Source organism: Recurvomyces mirabilis (genome assembly GCF_035927965.1).
Source record: "Recurvomyces mirabilis strain CCFEE 5264 chromosome Unknown scaffold_2, whole genome shotgun sequence".
Lineage (NCBI taxonomy): Eukaryota > Fungi > Ascomycota > Dothideomycetes > Mycosphaerellales > Teratosphaeriaceae > Recurvomyces > Recurvomyces mirabilis.
This window is the reverse complement of record NW_027041936.1, coordinates 53,525-73,049: the sequence shown is the minus strand read 5'-3', so window position 1 is coordinate 73,049 and position 19,525 is coordinate 53,525. Positions and strand designations below refer to the sequence as shown.

General features: G+C 53.9%; 9 protein-coding genes and 1 non-coding gene across 10 annotated transcripts; 5 read left to right on the top strand and 5 right to left on the bottom strand.

Annotated features, from left to right (window-relative positions):
- Positions 1-413: 413 nt before the first annotated feature.
- On the bottom strand, positions 414-2,207 carry LTS14_000757 (uncharacterized protein; the record flags this gene model as incomplete). The annotated part of the gene is made up of 2 exons (XM_064833468.1): positions 414-523; positions 587-2,207. 2 exons carry the CDS (start codon positions 2,205-2,207, stop codon positions 414-416), a joined length of 1,731 nt encoding a protein of 576 aa, XP_064698429.1.
- A 1,253-nt stretch (positions 2,208-3,460) lies between these two features.
- Positions 3,461-3,796, bottom strand: LTS14_000756 (uncharacterized protein; the record flags this gene model as incomplete). Its single annotated transcript, XM_064833467.1, has 2 exons — positions 3,461-3,649; positions 3,716-3,796. The coding sequence occupies 2 exons, from the start codon at positions 3,794-3,796 to the stop codon at positions 3,461-3,463; spliced, it is 270 nt and encodes an 89-aa protein (XP_064698428.1).
- A 64-nt stretch (positions 3,797-3,860) lies between these two features.
- LTS14_000755 (uncharacterized protein) lies at positions 3,861-5,113 on the bottom strand (the record flags this gene model as incomplete). The annotated part of the gene is made up of 2 exons (XM_064833466.1): positions 3,861-5,033; positions 5,099-5,113. 2 exons carry the CDS (start codon positions 5,111-5,113, stop codon positions 3,861-3,863), a joined length of 1,188 nt encoding a protein of 395 aa, XP_064698427.1.
- Positions 5,114-5,846: 733 nt separating this feature from the next.
- On the bottom strand, positions 5,847-7,415 carry LTS14_000754 (uncharacterized protein; the record flags this gene model as incomplete). Its single annotated transcript, XM_064833465.1, has 1 exon — positions 5,847-7,415. One exon carries the CDS (start codon positions 7,413-7,415, stop codon positions 5,847-5,849), a length of 1,569 nt encoding a protein of 522 aa, XP_064698426.1.
- Positions 7,416-7,725: 310 nt separating this feature from the next.
- Positions 7,726-11,118, top strand: LTS14_000753 (uncharacterized protein; the record flags this gene model as incomplete). Its single annotated transcript, XM_064833464.1, has 1 exon — positions 7,726-11,118. The coding sequence occupies one exon, from the start codon at positions 7,726-7,728 to the stop codon at positions 11,116-11,118; it is 3,393 nt and encodes a 1,130-aa protein (XP_064698425.1).
- Positions 11,119-11,230: 112 nt separating this feature from the next.
- On the top strand, positions 11,231-12,103 carry LTS14_000752 (uncharacterized protein; the record flags this gene model as incomplete). Its single annotated transcript, XM_064833463.1, has 2 exons — positions 11,231-11,237; positions 11,259-12,103. 2 exons carry the CDS (start codon positions 11,231-11,233, stop codon positions 12,101-12,103), a joined length of 852 nt encoding a protein of 283 aa, XP_064698424.1.
- A 743-nt stretch (positions 12,104-12,846) lies between these two features.
- LTS14_000751 lies at positions 12,847-12,942 on the top strand. The gene has a single exon. It is a non-coding gene; the product is annotated as a tRNA-Gly (tRNA).
- A 423-nt stretch (positions 12,943-13,365) lies between these two features.
- LTS14_000750 (uncharacterized protein) lies at positions 13,366-15,009 on the top strand (the record flags this gene model as incomplete). The annotated part of the gene is made up of 2 exons (XM_064833462.1): positions 13,366-13,437; positions 13,567-15,009. The coding sequence occupies 2 exons, from the start codon at positions 13,366-13,368 to the stop codon at positions 15,007-15,009; spliced, it is 1,515 nt and encodes a 504-aa protein (XP_064698423.1).
- A 1,546-nt stretch (positions 15,010-16,555) lies between these two features.
- Positions 16,556-18,188, bottom strand: TEF4 (elongation factor EF-1 gamma subunit; the record flags this gene model as incomplete). Its single annotated transcript, XM_064833461.1, has 4 exons — positions 16,556-16,991; positions 17,045-17,648; positions 17,851-18,040; positions 18,156-18,188. 4 exons carry the CDS (start codon positions 18,186-18,188, stop codon positions 16,556-16,558), a joined length of 1,263 nt encoding a protein of 420 aa, XP_064698422.1.
- A 67-nt stretch (positions 18,189-18,255) lies between these two features.
- MRPS9 (37S ribosomal protein S9, mitochondrial) lies at positions 18,256-19,470 on the top strand (the record flags this gene model as incomplete). The annotated part of the gene is made up of 2 exons (XM_064833460.1): positions 18,256-18,273; positions 18,520-19,470. 2 exons carry the CDS (start codon positions 18,256-18,258, stop codon positions 19,468-19,470), a joined length of 969 nt encoding a protein of 322 aa, XP_064698421.1.
- Between the last annotated feature and the right edge of the window lie 55 nt (positions 19,471-19,525).

The following is a 19,525-nucleotide window of genomic DNA, read 5'->3' as shown; positions in this document are numbered from 1 at the left end:
TCGTACCGTCGTCGCTACAGCTTTGCTGCATTCCTACTCATATCTGCGCCATGGACCCGGTCTGGGCATATCTCGTCGACAGGGCAGGAAGGCGCACAAATGCCCTTCGGCACGCAGCACCGACATGCGAGCGGGTGGCAGCTCACCAGCCCGACCAGGGAAGGTCCTTATGCTCATCTGAGCTTTGTCTCAATGGTCCTGGATTCAGCATGACGATGTGCGGGGTTTGGACTCGCAGGCCAGGTTTCGGCAGCATAGGCCATCCACCAGCCAGTCTGCCAGAAGTATCCGCGACCCGCTGGCTAGAAGTTCATGGCTGAGAGTTGTGCCGATGGAGAAGCTATCAACAGTGGACTCCAACCAGTGAGCCATCGCGTTTTTGATGTATTGTCATATCCTCCTCAACCATGTGTTCACCACAGCTTCTGATACTTTGTGCGGTCGATAGTATTCTGCGCCATCTGTCTCCAATCCACAATCTTCCAGCTTCTCTTTCGATAATGCCAGAGTGCAGCGATCGTGACTACACAGACAATAGCAGATATACCGGCTACCACGTAGCTGATAATGCTGTGCGGTGGCTTACTGATGATATTCGAGTATCGTATGAGGTTGCGCTCGGCGTCCAGAGCTGCCACGCGGAAATATGTGTATGGCCTGGCGCCCTCCTCTTCACCAGAGACTGTCTGCAGGCTGAAGCTCGTCTCGAAGCCATCTTTCTCCGCTACATCTACATCTTGCCATTGTCCTTGCTCTTGCTCCGGAACTATCACTGTGCCATGGAGCTCCCAGTACGCGACCTCTGTTGCGCCGTTCCAGCTCACATATAGCTTCCCATCACTGATTGCGGCGCTGGGGTCCCAGAGGGCCGGTGTTCCAGACCAGTACAGCATCTTGAAAGCGCGGTAGGACTTCACTCTTTCCCACCAAAATGAGCTCGATGCCGCGAAGTGTGTCTCACACAACAGCTCTCCTTCCATAGTGAACTCGCCGAAAGCTGCGCTTGATCCCCAGCCGATGAACACGTGTTCTTCGCCTTCTTCTGTCAACACAGGTTGAACAGATCCCTGGGAGGAGGAAAGCGCGTGTCCAGAAGAGACGAAGGATTGCGTAAGCTCGGCAGTCTGCGCCTCGAAGTCGATCTTGATGAAAAGGCCTTGGCTGTAAGGAGCATTGTAGTGGGGCCAGGCATAGCCGTTGTCGAAAAGTGACAATATACCTTCCTCCTCGTCAAGCCAGCGCGCATCATGCTGCCAGCTGAAGTCGCTCGCTTTCCCGTCCGACAGATCCTCAAATTCGTCAGACCTCCCGCCGAGCTGCCAAAGTACCTCACCAGTCTGCCCGTCGATAGTCATGACACTGTGAAAATGCCGCGAGGAAATCAAGTAGTTGCCGTTCCTATCCTTCTCGATGCTGTTTATGTGGAAGAAATCAAAGGGTATGCCTTCAGTGTAACCGCCGAAAGGGTTGGTCATGTAGCTGTCGGCGGCACTGAAATGGTCGCTGGCTTTCCATTGGAACAGTAAAGCTCCAGTAGCAATGTCTACCTCCTGAAAGACAGAGTCGACAATCCAGCCATGATCAGATCGGAACCAGCCCATACCAGTCAGGTCAGCTTGGGTTTTATTATAGACGGTCAATAATGCGGTACCCTCCGACGTAATCTTGAACTCATGAAGATCGCCATGGGCACCGTCACCTACTGCATCAACCTTATGAACCACGCGATAAGTATCGTCCATCATGTAGTATGATCCAGTACCCATCGTCTTGGCCTTTTGGCCAGACCAGAACGTCATAAACTCCTTGCCACGGTAGGTCTGTACCTTGAGGTTCGTCGTAGTCTGGAACTGGTCGCTTGTCCATATCAGACCACCTTGCGCATCCACGATCAGTGGGCCACGATGGCCGACTGCAGGACCAGAGGGATCGAGAAAGATATAGCCTTGGTCGCAAGAATCGTCCCATCGAACCGTGCTGGTCTGAGGGCTGGTGAGGTTGAATGATACATAGTCTTGAGTTCGGTAAGCGCCGAAAAGGGCTAGGTCGTAGAAGGGTGCCTCCAGGCCGGGGAATATGTACACCAATACAGGAACGAGTAGTAGTTGAAGTATGAACAGCAACAGTATAAAACCAGCGATCGCAATGCCGGAGATGATCGTAATCCAGAAGATTCGTCTCCGGTCCAGAAGAAGCATATTCGTCATGATAATTAATGTACAGATGTCGGCCAAAGAGGCCGTGTCGTCCGCTAGGATCTGGTATTATTTGCCATTGCGTGTCAGCGAGTCGCGTAAACAATAGCAGTGAAGTCGAAGTATAACGCGTGCAGGACGATGACCATGACCAGAAGCAGAAGATACACAGTCAAGACGCAAGAACTAGTCCTCCCGTGGACGTACAGGGACTTTGAACAGATACCGTGGAGAGCCAAGACGCCATCATGGCGTAGCGCACATGGCAAACGTCTTTGCAGATACTCCAACGAGTCGCGTGGCGGCGTGGATGATGAGTGTGGAGCAGACTCGAAACTGTTGGACCAGGATTAGGCTTGGCAGGCTAGAGATATGATGGTCGTTATTATGATAAGAGTGGTTAAGCTTGCGACGGCCTGAGTTTGGGATGGCTGGAGTCCTTTCCGACTAGCTTTCAGTGCATGACCGCCGCGGGCACAACTGCCCCGGACGCCCAAGAAATCCTGGAAGCAACCACCAGAGAAGGTTACGAAGCGCTGCAGGCGAGGACGTCAGTTGCGACGAATAATCTTCAACCAAGATGTAAAATTGCCCTGAGATTCCCGTGCCGCCAAGATAATGGATGCCATGAACCGTCTTGGCGTTGAGGATAAAGGGTGAATGAACGACTTACGAGGTTAAACCACGACTCACGAGGCCGTCAAATGAGATTGAAACGATTATGCGCTGCTTGGGATTTTTTCAAGGCTGTCCTTCAGTTGCTCGAAGAAGTTTGCGTAGCCTGTAACTCCATATAGAAAGATAGAACGAAAGTTGTCTCGTTGAGTCCAGACGGGCGGAGAAGCCTCATCGTCATAGCCCAAAGTTAGCCCCAGCCAATGCTCTAATTGGTTGTTCCCATTTGTCTCAGCCATAGAGGACTGCTCCGACAAAGTGTCTCGACAACTACAGCCATCTCCCAGAAAGCAAGATGGAAGTTCGCTATTGCGAAGAGCCTTGTGACCCTATAAACAGGTGTGGCGCGACGAGATACGAGTCTCCGTTCTGGCTTCCGCATCTCGTGCAACGTCAACAGCATCGATTGAGAAAGCCCGATTCAATACAGGGCAAGGACGGCTTGATCAAAACCACATATCACTTATGACGAAAGGCTGTGAGAGCTTGAACACCAAAGAGCTCGCCATCGCCACCCAATTGAGAGCGGCAGGTGGTCATTGACGAACAGAGTGATTATGGAAGCGAGACAAAGCATGTGTCATACATCACTATTCAGACTTCTTCCCCTTCATCTGCACAACCTCGTCCTCGATCTGCTGCTCCATAGCCGCAATATCCAACTTCTCCTGTCCCGTACGCACGAGCTCTACGTCCGGCACATTCGAGTGCTTGTGCCCTTCGAAGATAGCATCTATTTCTTCTAGCGTCTTGCCTTTCGTCTCGACCCAGAAGAAGGCCTGTTGAGAATGTTAGTAGGCTGCTAAGGGTAGTGGGATTTGGTGGTGATGTGAAGGAGCACTTACTATAAGAAAGACAATCACAATATCCCAGCTTGCATTGACCATGTACATTTTCCAGCCAATGTTTGCCAGGCCGATTGGCATGATGAAGACGAAGACGATGCTGTTCACTTATCAGCTCAGGTTCACTCTGCACAGCACAGAGCACTCACGCAAAAGCATTCAGCATGAACTGACTCAACGCCACCCCATTGGCACGAATCGAGTAGTTCAAGATCTCCGGTGGGTAAAGGAACAGTAACGGTGTCCAAGCGATACTGTAGAACCCCTGGAACAAGAACATCACGGCCACATCGCCATAGACCACGCTCCCACTCGTAGCAGACCCATGATCGGCGTAGATCTTCGATAGGCCGCCTATTATGAACAGGCACACGACGAGCAAGACCTCCGTCATGATAGCCGTGGGTTTGCGACCCCAGAGTGCGCAGAGCTGTGTACCGATGAGACAGCAGAAAAGGCACCAGACGTTCAGCACGACGTTCGCTTCTAACTGTGCCGTAGTGTCCGTGATACCAGCCGTCGTAAGCTCAGCACCGAGGTAGTAAGAAGCGATGATATTCCCGGCAATACAGCTGAAAGGTCCCGGCGACATGCCGATGAGTAGGCGTCTTCTTGCAGTAGGATTCTTGATGATCTGCGTGAAAGTCATGGTTTCGCCTTCTTCTTTCTCCCACTTCAATGTATCTACTATCTCCTTGTAGACAGCCAACACGACCGGCGCATCCAGGTTCCCGTTCGCGTTGGCCTGAGCGACGGATACGCGTGCTTCTTCCATGAGTCCTTGTCGGACTAGCCAACGAGGCGACTCGGGGACGAAGGGGAGGACGGCTATACAGAGGATACTGAAGATGCCTTGGAAAATTGAGGGTGCTCGCCACGCCCATGTACTTTGCCAGTAGCCCGTTCCGAGAGTGATCCCAGCCGCGAGTAAAGCGCCAACGTAGTAGAAGTCGTTAAGCAACCCTACACCCCAGGCTCGATACTTATTATTGAACGTCTCGCTCAAGTAAACCCCAGCAGCGATTCCCGAGACTGCTATCCCAAATCCAAGAATGATCCGCGCCACGACGAACATCGCCACGTCTTGGGCTGCTGCTTGTAAGATGACGCCTATGAGGCAGACGACACTGCCCCAGAAGATGGTCGGGCGTCTTCCGAGGCGATCACACATTATTCCAGAGACTGGAGGACCGAGAATCCCGCCTATGAAGACCGAGGCGGTGTTGAGGCCTGTCCCGGCAGCGTCGAGGTTGAAGTAGTCTGCGTAGGAGGGGAGAATGTTTAGGCCGTTGAGCATGGAGCCGTCGTAGCCGTTCGTCTGTCACTTATGAGTACCTCTTGTGGGTGTTTGCCGGGTTGTATGGATTGTCTGGCACGACTTACCGCCGACTGCACCATCGAGCATAGTATTAATAGCACTGATAATGTGGCAGAGGAGTCCGGGACCCACGCCGGCAGCCAGGTGCCTGTGGCGGACTTGCGCAACATCGTGTGCTACCCTTGTGCTGAACCGCAGGCCTTTATTCAGGTCAACTCCCTCGCGTCTTACGGAATACCGTAGGCTCGCATGAGCAAGAAACACAGCAATCATGAAGCTGAAGTCAAAGTGTTGACGGTTATCGCAGCATCCGACGCCAGTTATCACACTGTCGATCACCTGCCCAAAGCGACTGGACTGTGCCACCCCTAGGTCGTCTGCAACCGCCCATACCGCCTATGGCACAGTAGCTAATGACATCCCCGCTCCGACACGTCCGCAGATCTTATCGCATACAGTTTACAGAGCGCTCGGCTAGCGGAGGACGAGACGGACTCGTGGCTAGCTTTGGCATGGGGTGCCAGATAAAGGAAGGATTCGAGCTGTTTTCTGATTGGCTGTCCACAGAGGTCTAATATGGAAGGTACAGACACCGGGTGGGAGAGTCGGGGGTCCTCCACTTCTTATGTGCTAGGTGCCATACGGCTGGGTTTGGAGACTATGACAAGTGCCGTATACCTACTTTATGGAAGGACTGTACGAAGATACTACATCACAGTATCACACCGACTTCCTCACGCGAAAGCTCATAGCTGCATCTAACCTGTGCATTTCATCCATCTATGGTACGTGTATACTCACTCTAGCTATCTATCATACCACCTTCACCTCCTCGTCCACCCAACCCGGAGGTCTAGAGATATTCGTCCCCATAGCAGGCGCACCAAGATTCATCCTACACTGCCCCTTCCAATCCTTGGGGGTGAAAGAATCAGCCGCTTGCTTGAACGCGGTCAGTGTACAAAAGCTCTCGTCGCCTTCGAGATGTCTGTCTTTCTGGGCAGCGCAGAAGGGGATTGTGATGGGTTGGTCGTTGTAGCGGAGTCGGACGTAGTGCTCTTCTAGCTTTTGTCGTTCTGTTGGTGGGAGGTCTGTGAGTGGTGTGCGGGCCAACGTCGCGGTTGAGGATGTTGTTGCGGTGGTGGAAGAGAAGAGGGTAGACCACCAGGACGGTCGTTGGGTTTGTTTCGGAGGTGCCGCTGCTGTGTCCCGGACCACGAGCGCGTCTTTACGCCGGAAGAGCTCGAAAGCGATGTTACTTGTGAAGTTCGGCCAGTGGTCGCGACTTACGTCAAAGGCTCCCAGTGCTGTGAGTGCGGATGCGATGGTAGTGTCATGGCATCCACTCATCGAAAGCTTGAAATCGCCCTCGCCCGCCACAATCGCACCTACAGCAGGAGTGGCTACATCATTCGCCCTCACTTTCTCCACCATCCTCTGCGACAAGTCCCCAATCAGAGCCCCGATCCCAAGAGTCCTGTACTCGTTGCTCTCCTGATACCCGACGAACCACTCCTCCGTACAAATCCTATCCACATATCCAGTCACCTTCTGCTCATAAAACTCCTTCGGTAGCTTCGTAGCGGACCCATGCGCGCGCGTAGCATTTATCGTATCCATCAACCCGCTCAGCCGGGGATGTCCATCGACGGCCACCTTGGGCGTAGCCTCTGGCATCCACTTCCCGAGTTTGCTGTTCAGATATCGAATCTCCGGCCCATCGTTCCAGACTTTCGCCGTCCGATCGGCGAAGGCTTTGGCGAGTTCGCGGAAGCGCGGGCAGGCGGATTCGTTGGGGAAGAGGGTTTCGTCTTGGATTGAGCGGCGGACGATTGTTTTGGGTGGGAGGGCAGTGGCGCGGTGGGTGGGTGGGTAGAGGCCTGTGTACGCTTGTTGGACGCTTTCGAGGGCTCGTTGGATTGGGGTGGCGCGGAGGGAGACGTTGTTGTCAGTGTCGACGGTTGCTGTGGTTGGGAGGAAGGAGAGTTGGTTGACGTAGAGGTTCCTTATTCGCTCGCCCAACGCCAGTGTTGTCTGTCGTCCGAGATCGGTGAGTTCGCCTGGTTCGCAGACGCCATCTATCTCTCCTCGCGAACCTGCTGATGTTATCGGCGCATCGTTCGGACCTAGTCTTTCTAATCGTCGTCGCCAGCTTAGATAATCCCATGTGCCATCGCTATTGAGCACGACATCTTTCAGCTGCCGGGCAGCGGTGCAGTATGGCCAGTATGGTGCTAAGCCGGCGTTCTGGAAGCGTGTCCCGACCGGTGTACGCTCGCCGTGTCGAAGTAGAATCTGAACTTGCTGGAGCTCGAGATTGGATGGATATAGCTTCTCGAGCTCGGCCGGGGAGTATGCTGGTCGTGGGGTAAGAGTCGTCATTGTGACCGATATGGCCTGGTGTACTATAAATTTATCTATAAATTTATCATGGTGACAGTGTACGAATCTAAAGCAGTTGACGATGGGCTACTGCTCAACAAAACCACTTGTTCTACCGCGGTGAGGGTCATCGATCTACGCGACTCGCGAATGCCGCATCCGAGGCTGACTCCACCAAATAAAGTTGTCCTGCAGCAAAACGTGGGAGGCGGGGCATCTTCCCCTTTAAGACTGACATGACATTATACCATTGAAGAGCTCGTAGCAGCACGCAGGTGTCGAGAATAGTATTACAAGCAGTGGTGGGGCAATGAACGTGTGCCGATATGTCTGCTCGACGTGTCATCTGCGACAACGGTTCCAGGCGCATATCCTGTCGCTACAGCAGGCAAGACGAGGCTTCTCTGTAAGCCGGACAGTCCAAGACCAGCAGCAGCATAGTCATGGCAATGGGCAACGACGACAGTTTCAGTATGGACAGCCGGAGGCTGCAAATGGACAGCCCATTCGAGGCCGCTACTCTCGACAACCACTACAGCCAGACCAGCTCCTTCAACAGCTGTCCACTCCACAATCCAAGGATAAATATCAAATACAGTCACTGCCAGGCCCAGCGCTCCCTCCAGAGCTACATGATCTCCTCCGACGATTCCTCGATGTCCGCAAATCGGATCGAAGTCCTCTGGACGCCTCATGGCCACTTCTTCAGCAACTCGCAGCCTCACCAGACGCAAGACTTCTTTCCAAGCGTCGAGACTTCGTCCCACCTTACAAACACCTAATCATCCACATGAGCAGGAAGACGATCACGGGGCCAACTGCTCAAGAGAACGTAGTGAATGGGGAAGGGCGCGGGTTCCTTAGACCGAGTGATATCATTGCGTTGCACGATCGCTTCGGGATTGATCTCGGCGAAACATGGGCGAAAGTACTGTGGCGAATCTCAAAGAATCTGCTAGGTATGCGAGCACGTGGGTTGCCGGAGAAGTCACAGCGACTGAACCTGGATGAACTGGTCACCATCTGGAACTTGGCCCTGCGTGCTCGCCTGCAAAGACATCGAGGTGAGACGACAAGCTCGGGATCGAATGGAAAGCTCGATTGGACTTTTCTGCCCCCTATTCACATCTTCACTGAGATGTTGCATCGCTCCCGTCGGGGGAGTGCCAAGCTCTTCCTCGAGGACGGTCTGCAGATGCTGTTGCCGGAGGTCAAAGATCAACGTACATTCGAGCTGGCCGCGAAGAGCGAGCCGGATGAGGTTTACGACTATACGTCAGCCGCAATCATCACACTGGATGCTTTGCGCATGGCTTCGGCGCAGCTGCGTGACTCAAGCGAGGCAGATACCGTGAGCGAGATGTATGGACAGTTCATTGAGGTTCTCGAGACTGTCTTCAGAGTCCTCCCGTCTGCGATGCCACCCGCAGTAGCGCACTTCTTAGACGCCGGTGCGGACGGAGCCAAGAAGAATGATATGAGGCGGGTTCTGAGAGGGGTTGGGGTCGACACGGGCGAGGTAGACTTGCTGAAGGCTGAAGAGCAGCTGGCATCGACACCAGCTGCGTCTTCTGCGAACACATCGGATAGTGTAAGAGTGGCAGGTCGTGAGAAAGTCGTCGATGATATCAAATCCGAGCCGATCGTAGCGCAGGAGAAGGCAGAGGAAGCACATATGACGCCTATGTTGGAAGGACAGCGGGCTGTGGTACTCTATGCTCACGAAGCAGGTGATGCGGGCGAAATCAGCGTCCAAGGAGGTCAACATGTTGTCCTGATCGAAGATGACGATGGGAGTGGATGGATCAATGTGCGCATCGAGGTGTCTGGAGATGACCTCGCAATTCAAGGATTCATACCGGCCAATTATATTCAGACCGATGATCCGCGTGCTTATGATGCTCTCTCGGCAGAGCTTGACTCGACTTCTCTAGATGGCGAGACGTCATCTGAGCCAAGCAGACCCTCAGCTGAAGAAGCCTCGACGATTGCTCAAAGTGCCCCTCAGACAGCACAGACACAACCACAAGACGTCGCCAGCAGAAGATCGGTCTCGCCAGTAGACGCTGATGAGATCGCCGACCGTTTTGTGAATCTCCGCATCAATCGACTCGGACAAGCGATGCAGAAACACTCCCTCACACTAGCCGACAGCATCAAGCGCGAGGTCCTCGACTTCGACTCGAGAGCTAGCAGTCCGGCTCTACGCGATCAGATCTACGAGCACCTTCTACGTGCTCTCCTGGCCCTGCACAACCCAACCGCAGCCCTGGAAGTCTGGAAACATTTCACGCAGACGTTGGGTCGTTCGCCGACCGTCAAGACGTACACGGTTATGATGCAAGGGGCGCAGCATGTGAGGGATGTGCAGGGTGTGGAGAGGTTTTGGAGCGAGATGGGGAAGGCGGAGGTGCGGCCTGATGTTAATGCTTGGACTACCAGGATCTTTGGGTTGATTCGTGGTGGGTGGGTGGCGGAGGGAATGGGGGCGGTGGAGGAGATGGGGAGGAGATGGCTGATTGCTGCGGCAGAGGAGAAGCAGAGGATGGACGGTAGGTCAGTTGGTGGTCAGGGAGGACGGCGAGGACGACACCAGGCTCAACAACCTGCGGCGCTGTCGTTAGCAGAAGCCACGATGCTCTTCCCTAGCGACATCAATGGCGTCCCTCGTCCTTCGCAAATCGCTATGAACGCTGCTATCTCTGCTCTCGCCACACGGGACGATAAACAGATCCCAAGCGTCCTAGCTTGGGGTCGTTCCTTCGGCATCAAACCGGACCAAACGACCTACAACGCCCTCCTCAACATCTGCATGCGCCACGGCCGGTTCGAAGAAGCCGAAGGTATCCTGACGCGTATGCGGGAAGAAGGTATTGAGACGAGTGGCGATACGTGGACCGTCCTGCTCACCCTCGTCTTCGAGCGCGGCCAGCTGGAGGATCTGAGTAAAGAAGAGGTTCGAGAGAAGGTCATGACCCTCATCACTTCCCTTGAAGAAGGCAGTGGCCAACCTCTGGATTCGAAAAGCTACGCCCTCGTCATCGACCGCCTACTCAAACGCCACGACAACACCGAGGCTGCGAATACCGTCCTCGCGCATATGCTCAGCATGAACCTGACGCCGAGTCCGCATATCTACACCATCCTCATGACTTCTTACCTCTCTCCTACGCAGTTCTCCACCTCCGCCGACTTCAACGACGAGGCGCAATTCCAACGCCCACCGGACTTCGAGGCCGCGAGCGCATTGTGGCAGCATATCCAATCTGCGAATGGTGGCCGCGGCGCCCCTGTCGATGCGATCTTCTATGATCGCGTTATAGAGGCGTACGCCACGTACTCCCGCTCTCCGGGTTCGACAAAAGAACTCACATATTTCCTCAACCATATGCGCAGTCGGGGTTTGCGACCCGGTTGGCGGGCGTTGGAACTCGCGTCCAGGGCTCTGGCGGAATCTGGGGAGTGGGGGCGCGTGATGGACTTGGTGGATTTGGCGAGGAGGGGTGCTGGAAGTGGTGGGGAGGGCGGGTTCTTGGTTGGGCAGAGGAATTTTGGGGCGAGAGGGTTTTGGGAGTTTGTGGTTGGGACGGGGTTGTTGAGGGAGGAGGGGGTGAGTAGTGTTGAGCAGGTGATGATGGGGAAGAGTGGGATGGGTGGGCCACTGGGTAGGGAGAGGGAGAGGAGGCGTAGGGTGGGGAGGTAGATGGTGCTCGGATATGGGTGCTGATGCTCGTGAGGGAGGCAATACCACTGCAGGGCTTATGCGAAGTGTGGAGGTAGCCCGTGGAGCAGCATCATTATCACGTGCAGTTCCCATGGCAGGTGAATCGACTTCTGTTTCAGGAGTTAGCACCGCGCTAGTTGGTCGCAACCTCACTTCACGCCCAGCTACGATCATTTTCTGCAGGCAACCACTACTGGTCATCCGTGACCACGCACCTCTCAACACCCTTGCTATTCCACAACGCACAACATCTCAGACTTCTCGAACGCAGGCGACCATGGCACATCTCCAGAGATCAGCTAGCAATGGGGCGCCAGAACACAGACGACGAAGAGGCACTGACCAGACAACTCGCACATCTATCCCGAGCTCGCCGTCGACTCAGATCAGTACTGCCACTACCGATGCCTCGTCCACGACCTTGAGTGGCTGTCGAGCCTTTGGCCAGCAAAATGCTGACTCTACAACTGCACCGTCGTCCACTTCTGGTCGCTCGCCGACGTCGTCATCGAATACATCTCTGCAAGCGCTTTACACGAGTATTCGAGCCCTGCGTCCTCCACAAGCGATCCTTGACGCTCTCCTCGCGGCTTCGGACGCCCGTGATCGCTTGACTATCCAGGTCTACCACGGCATACCGCCCTACTTCGACCTGGACCATTCGGGCGACCAGGAGTTCGCACGTCGAATTCGTGTTCTGGAGAGTGTTCGGCTGCCGGGAGCTATGGGTCTGCTGGCAGCGACTCAGGCGTACGCCACTATGAGGGCGGTGCGGGTTCTGGTCAATGATGAGCAGTCCGCGATGGGGATTGTTGGATCTTGGCTGGGCTCTCTATGTGCGGGTGCGGGTGGAAACCTTGAGCTCCGTGGCTTCATGATGGAGGTACAGGCTACCTTGCGGCTGCTTGAGGAGGCTCATGCGATTCTGTACGAGGCTAGGGAGGATACTACGGCTCCGCATTAAAGGACCATGAGTTCACTGTTGTCGTGTCCATCAAGACGTGTACCGAAACGATTCGACAGATCTGGAGTCTCACGGTAAGCTCATCGTTTAGGACTGACGCTCTGGACGAGGTCCTTCATGGAAAGCATCATGGGAATGGTCGGTCTTGTAATGATCGTCTGATGGTGCTCAATCACTCAGACGAGGGACTGCTCGCACATGGACGGCATTGTATTTAGATATATCTGGCTGTGCTGTTCCCGAAGATGTCAGCGAGGACTGATAAGCTGCTATGTACTTCAGCTTCATCTGCATACTTCGCTCCCTTAACTCATCATCTCTTTTCTTTGCAAAAAGCTTGTAGGGGCCAATCTACCGCAATCTCACTATCCCGAGATCCGTCCACATCCGAGAGGAGATAAGAATGATGCTGCTGAACCAGAGAGGTTCCCTCAGATCCAAGTTAGAAGAGCCTTTCAACATGAACATATTTAGTTGTCTCTGAGGGCGAAGCGTACAGGTCATCCTCATCTGTACTCTCACATGTGCGGTCAGTCCGCACTGGAGGCATGATAGAGGGAGATCGTAACCAGGATGTCAATTTAAATGCCCTTGGACTGCAAGAATGGTGGTCTTGCCGCAGGTATTAGGCTTGGAATGTCGATCTTGGAGGACGGGTGCACCTCGTCCATCAAAATTGACACCATATATATTACTATTCCAGCAAATGCTTCCATCCAAGCACAAGTCCGTACTTCGGATCTGCGTTGGTGGTTTAGTGGTAAAATTGGCCGTTGCCAGATGATCCAACCCATTATCTCAATATCGGCCAGCCCCGGGTTCGATTCCCGGCCGACGCACTTTCCTTTTGCTCGCTACGCTCGCAATATCAAACCCATGTTGTCGGTGGTACTGCTTTGTACTGGTTGCTAGCTGTTCTGGTTGTTGGATTCAATTCTTGCTCCAAACGGAAGGTGCCAAGACTTTTGGGGGCGAAGTGAACTTGAGAATTCGGCAGGGTGGGACACTTTTTGCGGCATCGCCATATTGCATTTCTTGACTTATTTTATTGCACTAGTACGTACCTACTCTTCTGACGACCACTATGTCCATTTTCACGTTATGGCAATTCATACTACGACACATCGTCATAAAACCAAGCACCTCCCCGGTAGTGGCGGGTGAATGCCGATCACTCCATCCACGACTCCGCGAAATTCCAAACCTTGTGAGCTCTCTGCATCGTATCCAGTCTGCTCCTGTAACGTCGGGAGGTGGGTGACATGATCCACCGGGGAGCAGCGTACCTTGACGTTGTCCTGGCAGTACGACATAAGGATATGATGGCAAACTCGGTAAGTGGACAAGCAGTAACAAGACGACCGGATGAAACACTGTATGAAACTCTCGCCTACAGTTGGTCGTACATATAACCTACATCCCATCGACCCTCCCATACCACAAACACCCAGACCATCTCATAGCCTTACCAAATCGACCACCCACCCATCATGTTCCCCACTGCCCCCCTCCTCGCCGCTCTAGCAGCAGCAGCAGCCACCCCCCTCGCCCACGCAGCAAACGCAACATTCTTCCCCACCCTCAACATGACCGATACCTCAGGCAATCTAATCCAAGCCCACGGCGGCGACATTATCCGCTCCTCCGCCTCCGGCTCCAACGACACAGCCTGGTACTGGTTCGGCGAAGACAAGACCAACGAGACGACCTCAGGCCACTTCCAAGCAGTGAACTGCTACAAATCGCCCGATTTCAGCTCGTGGGAATTCGTAGGCCCGGTGCTAAGTCCTGTATCCGGAACCAACATCTCCTCCGACTCCGTGGTGGAGCGGCCAAAGGTCCTGTATAACGACCTGAACGACGAGTACGTCATGTGGTTCCACAGCGACAGCGCCAACTACGGCGCCGCACGAGTCGGGGTCGCGACGAGCAAGACCATCGACGGGACGTACTCGTACCGTGGCTCCTTCAAGCCCTTTGGGAATGATAGTCGCGATATGACGATCTACAAGGATCCGGATACGCAGACTGCGTACCTCATCTATGCCACGACGAACAATGCTGATTTCGCTATTGCCTCGCTGGATAGCGATTACTATAACGTTAACGAGTCCCTGTATACCTTTAGTAGTGTCTACTACGAAGCCCCCGGGGTCTTCAAAATTAACGGGTTATTCTACCTCCTCTACTCGCCTCAAGACGGCTGGACGCCCACCGAAGACGGATATTTCACTTCCTCCTCCATGGCAGGACCTTGGTCTGCCTCGACCTTGTTGGCGGAGAAGGGCAGTTATGCATACCTTACGCAGAATGCGTACGATATCACTATCAATGGAACAGAGGAGACGCTGTATCTCTACTACGGCGACCACTGGTCTGGCAACGAACTGGGTTCGAGCACTTATTCTTTCTACCCCGTTGTTTATGATTCTCAGGATAAGAGTATTAGTCTTCATCAAACGGGCGGCTGGACCCTAGACGCTGAGACGGGGATCTGGTCCGACTTACCTTTCACCACTATCACGGCCGCGGACTCCACGACGCCAAATACCACCCTGATATCCTGCGCTGATGGCTGCGTCGGCGTGGAAGCAGCTAATATGACTTCGAGCCAGACTTTCTCATTTACATATTCCGGCTCCGCGGGGACGAAGGTATTGGGATTACTGTATACATATAACGGACCCAAAAACAGTTTCCTCCACGTCAGGGTGACAGTCGACGGCGTTGTGGCGAGTGGAGAAGCCTTGGTGGAGACGAGTCGGGGCACGACGGTGCAGCAGGAGACTGGTACTATTGCGACTTTGAAAGATGGGAGCGAGGTGGTGTTGACACTGCTCGACTCCAACGGGGATGAATTCCTGATCGACGGCGTGAAGATTTACGAGGATCCCTCTTGCGGGTGAATAGTCGACTATGTATGCAGAGGGTATGTAGTAAAAGTATTCAATACGGGAGAAATAGTCCCTCTAGCATTTACTACACCATGTCCGTTTCTACTCTATCTCATTTCCAAACTAGATGATATTCTTCCATCTCCTGTACGGTACCCCCGTGGGTAGACGGTAGTAAGATTGAGGTGGAGTAGGGAAAGGGTAAAATCCCTTCGATTCCTGCACGATATCCACTTCTACAGGACCTCATCCCCGATCAGATCATGTTCCTTTCATGCTGCTATGCAGTACCCTGTAGGTAGACCAGCAAAATTAGAGACCCGGGAAGTTGGGTCTTCCAGCAGATCCTGCGCTACGCACTTATACCTATATACGGCGTCTCATTCCAACCAGATCGTGGTCTTCTATCTTTCTATGCCGTGCCTCATAGGTAAGCTAGCAAAATTAGAAACCGGGAGATTTGGTACTTCCAGCAGCCCCCTGCGTTATATATCCATTCATACTATATCCCATCCCAACCAGGCCATCATCGGTGCCTTTCACGCTCCCATATAGTTAACCCCGTAGGTGTCTAGACTGGAGTAGTTATTGAGAGTCGGGAAATAATACTCCAAGCAAGCAGTTCCCTCCACTATATCTCCCTTCACACTGCAATTCGTTCCCAACCAGATCATGTTCCTTCCACACTGCTATGTAGTAACCCCCTAGGTTGACTATCGTAGTCGTTCAGTCGGGAGCACGGTACTTCTAGCAAGCAGTCCCTGCACTACATTTCCGTTCACACTGTAATTCACTCCCAACCAGGATCATGTCCCTTCTGTGCTCCTATACAGTGACCCCGTGGGTAGACTGGAGTACTCGTTGAGAGTCGGGAAATGGTACTTCTAGCAAGCAGTTCCCTCCACTATATAAATCCGTTCCTACCATATCTCACCCCCCAACCAGGATCATGTCTCTTTCATACCCCTGTACGGAACCCCGTTGGTACCTAGATTGCAGTAAGTGTTGGAGACGGGAAAACGGTACTTTCTAGCAGGTCCCGCGCTACACACCCCTACATACTGTATTCTATCCCATCTACATCTTATCGTTTCATTTCCCCATGAAGTAAGACGTGGAGAGGACTGTAGTACCGAGGACATTCATCCCATGGGGAGAATATACGAGGGGTGGGAGGAGGGGAATGAGACGTGGAAGTCATTATCAAGATGGAGAAAAGTATCTTCTACTTCCGCCATCGAGTCTAGATGACCTTTGAATTATCTGTACGAGCTACCGTGACCATGCGACATGCCAAGCAAGAGGACACACACATCATTCAGATAGATGCAACATGCCTCGCTACGGCACATCCACAGCCACGCACAAACGCCCTCATGCGAGCTTTTTCCCCATTTGAACAAATGTCATGCCATCGTGCCACATTTCCTCCACCCCTCCACATCATGACAACACTCCACCACATCCCCATGACACTTCTAACAAGCCACACGATCGCAGCCTCTCCACCACCACATCATCAATTCCCCACAGCCAGCAAGCCCGAATATCAGCAGACCTACTTAAACACCTTCCCATCCGCCCACTCATACTTCTTCCCGCCAACCTCAACCGGCTTATCCCAACTCCACATATCATCCACAAACGCCCTGTCCTCCTTACTCGTGGGATCCAACTTCCTGAAATCATACGAATCGACATCAGGCGCCACATCGAACGCAGGCTGGGCCTCCTGACCCCGGACCACGAAAGCACCTTTGACGATACTGTCGTTGGTGACGCCGTAGACGGAGGTGGCGCCGAAGAGGTACTTGCGGGAGCCCTCGAGGCGGGCGAAGAAGCCGCCGATGAGGTTGGAGGTCATGAAGGTCATGGTTAGTTCGTCGTTGTACTTGTAGTCGACGGCGTAGATGCTGTATTCGTCGAACTTGCAGTTTTCCCAGAACCAGGGGAGGGCGACTTCGCGCGTTTCCTCGTTGGAGTATTTGCGCTTCCTATAAAACAGTGTTAGTATCTTTCATGACCTTTACGTATTATTATAGCGTACCAATCATCGAGCACAAAGGTAGCGCGGGGGAGGGCCTCGAGCGGGTGCTTGGGCTTGGGCGCCGGCTTGTCCTCCTCCTCCTCATCATCATCCTCGACATCCTTCTTCTTCTCCTGCTTCTTCGGCTGCTCCTTCTTGGCCTGCTCAGCCTTGGGCTTCTCCTCCTTCTTGGGAGGCGTGTTGGGGATGGCCTTCTCGATGAAATCGAGCTTACTGGCAACGGCACTGTAGATCTCCTGGTTGCGGACGGTGTCAAACCATCTCGTCAAGCTGGGGTGAGCATTCCTCCACTCCTTGTCGAAGAAGAATTGGAAGCCGCGGCTGATGATGCTGGCGGTGAAGAGGTCGGCGAGGGTGAAGCGCTCGGAGACGAGGTAGGTGTTGACGAGGAGGTGGTCCTCGAGGACCTTGACGTTGAGCTCGGTGGCTTTTTGGCCCTCCTCGACGTTCTTCTTGTTGTAGGGGTCACGGCCGATCAAAGGGCGGAACCATTTGCCGAGCTGGGGGAGGAGTTCGGTGTTGGCAAAGGACATCCAGCGGAGGATGGAGGCGTAGTCTTGCTTGGTCTTGCCGAGGAGGGTTGTCTTCTCGTTTTGCGAGGTGACTGGGAGTATGAGTCAGTGGTGGCTCAAGGAGTGTGTATGTCGTAAAGTTGCTTGAGTGTGTCTTGTTGCAATCAGAGTGTGAATACGTTATCAACAGGTGTATTTCAGACAGGGATAACTGAAAATGTATGTAATTGTTCATCATTGCAGTAAGAGTGAATGAGGTGTGTGGGGTGGTTTGTGATTGTGTGTGGAACGTACTGTAGATGGCAATGGCCATGCACTCATTGAGCACATAGCCGTCAGCGCCCTGGAAGGTGGGGACCTTGCCGAGCTTGTTGAGGAGGCGGTAGTCGTCGCTCACCCCCTTGGCGGGCTCGGTGTGGACCTGCTCGAGCTCGAGCTTGTTGGCCTTGGCGACGGCGAGGATGGCGGTCGTGCGCGGGTTGTCCTGGGGAAGTGAGAGTGGTTAGCATGTCTCTTTCAAGCAGTACGTATGCCTTGGTGTGCTTGTTGGGGGTGGTGGTGGTGGAGGCGGTGGGGTAACGGCGTGGACGAGGACGTACTGGGTACGAGTAGATCTTGCCAAAGGGAGCCATGGCTGCGATATTGTCTGTGTGCTTGTGTGTGTATAAACTGCGCCTTCGTTGGCTTTGTTCAGGTCGAATGTGTGGTGATGGAGAGGTAATTATTGTTGGATGTGTGAGTCGCCAATCGCTCAAGCTGTCCAAAATTTGTTCGAACCACCAGCACGAAACGAAAAAGTGGGCTGCGGCGGGAGGAGCCGTCCACCTCCGAAGCGGCAGACATCTCTACCTGACGATATACAGCATTCAGTCTAATCAATTCGGATAATTAGCATCAGCCATGGAGTCACCACTACTCACCCGCTGCCTACGAAGGCTGGCCCAATGTCCCAACCGATTACAGAGACAGAGGCAACAACGAGGCTACGCCACCCCAGCAGAGCCCACAGGAGACATCCAAGCCGCATCCCCCATCCGCTTCACCAACGACGCCGAACAATTCTCCCGCCCACGAGCCCGCTTCATCGACGACAACAACGACAGCACGACCACCTCCCTCCGCCGTCAAAATGGACATGGCACCCCCAGACGAGAGAACAACGACGACCCCACCACCCTCCTCCGCCAAGTCCGCATCGTCCCGGCCTCCCCTTCCTACTTCACCGCAACCCCTCAATACACCGACGACCTGCTCAAGCTCAGCCACCTACTACGTAAACACCAACTCCTCCCCGTCCTTTCCCCCGGCTCCGCTCCCCGCGTAGCCTGGAAAACCATCGACCAGTACAAGACCGAGCTCGCGGAACCGATCAGGAGTAAAGGGTATAACACCCTTCTCCAACTCCTCAAGCGACTAAATTATATCCACCCTTCCCTCATGCCTACGGAGGTTGCTGAGGCCCTAGAGGGGTTCAAACGGGACATCCAACCCTACCTCAACACCCCCAAACCCATCCAAATCTCCCCCTACGGCATCTCCCGCGCCGTCGGCCGCCGCAAATCCTCCTCCGCCGTCGTCCAACTCGTCGAGGGAACGGGGGAAGTCCTCATCAACTCCCTCCCCCTCCCCTCCTACTTCCCCCGTCTCCACGACCGCGAATCCGCCATCTGGGCCTTGAAATCCACGCAAAGATTGGATAAATATAATGTTTTCGCCCTGGCATCGGGGGGTGGGACGACGGGGCAGGCGGAGGCGATCACGTTGGCTTGTGCCAAGGCACTGTTGGCGCACGAGCCGGATCTGAAGCCCGCGTTGAGGAGGGCCGGGTGTGTGACGCGGGATCCGAGGAGGGTGGAGAGGAAGAAGCCCGGGAAGTTGAAGGCGAGGAAGATGCCGGCTTGGGTTAAGCGATAGAGTCTTGTATACTTTGGAGTTTATGCATAGCGTTGTGTACATCATCCCTATTCCT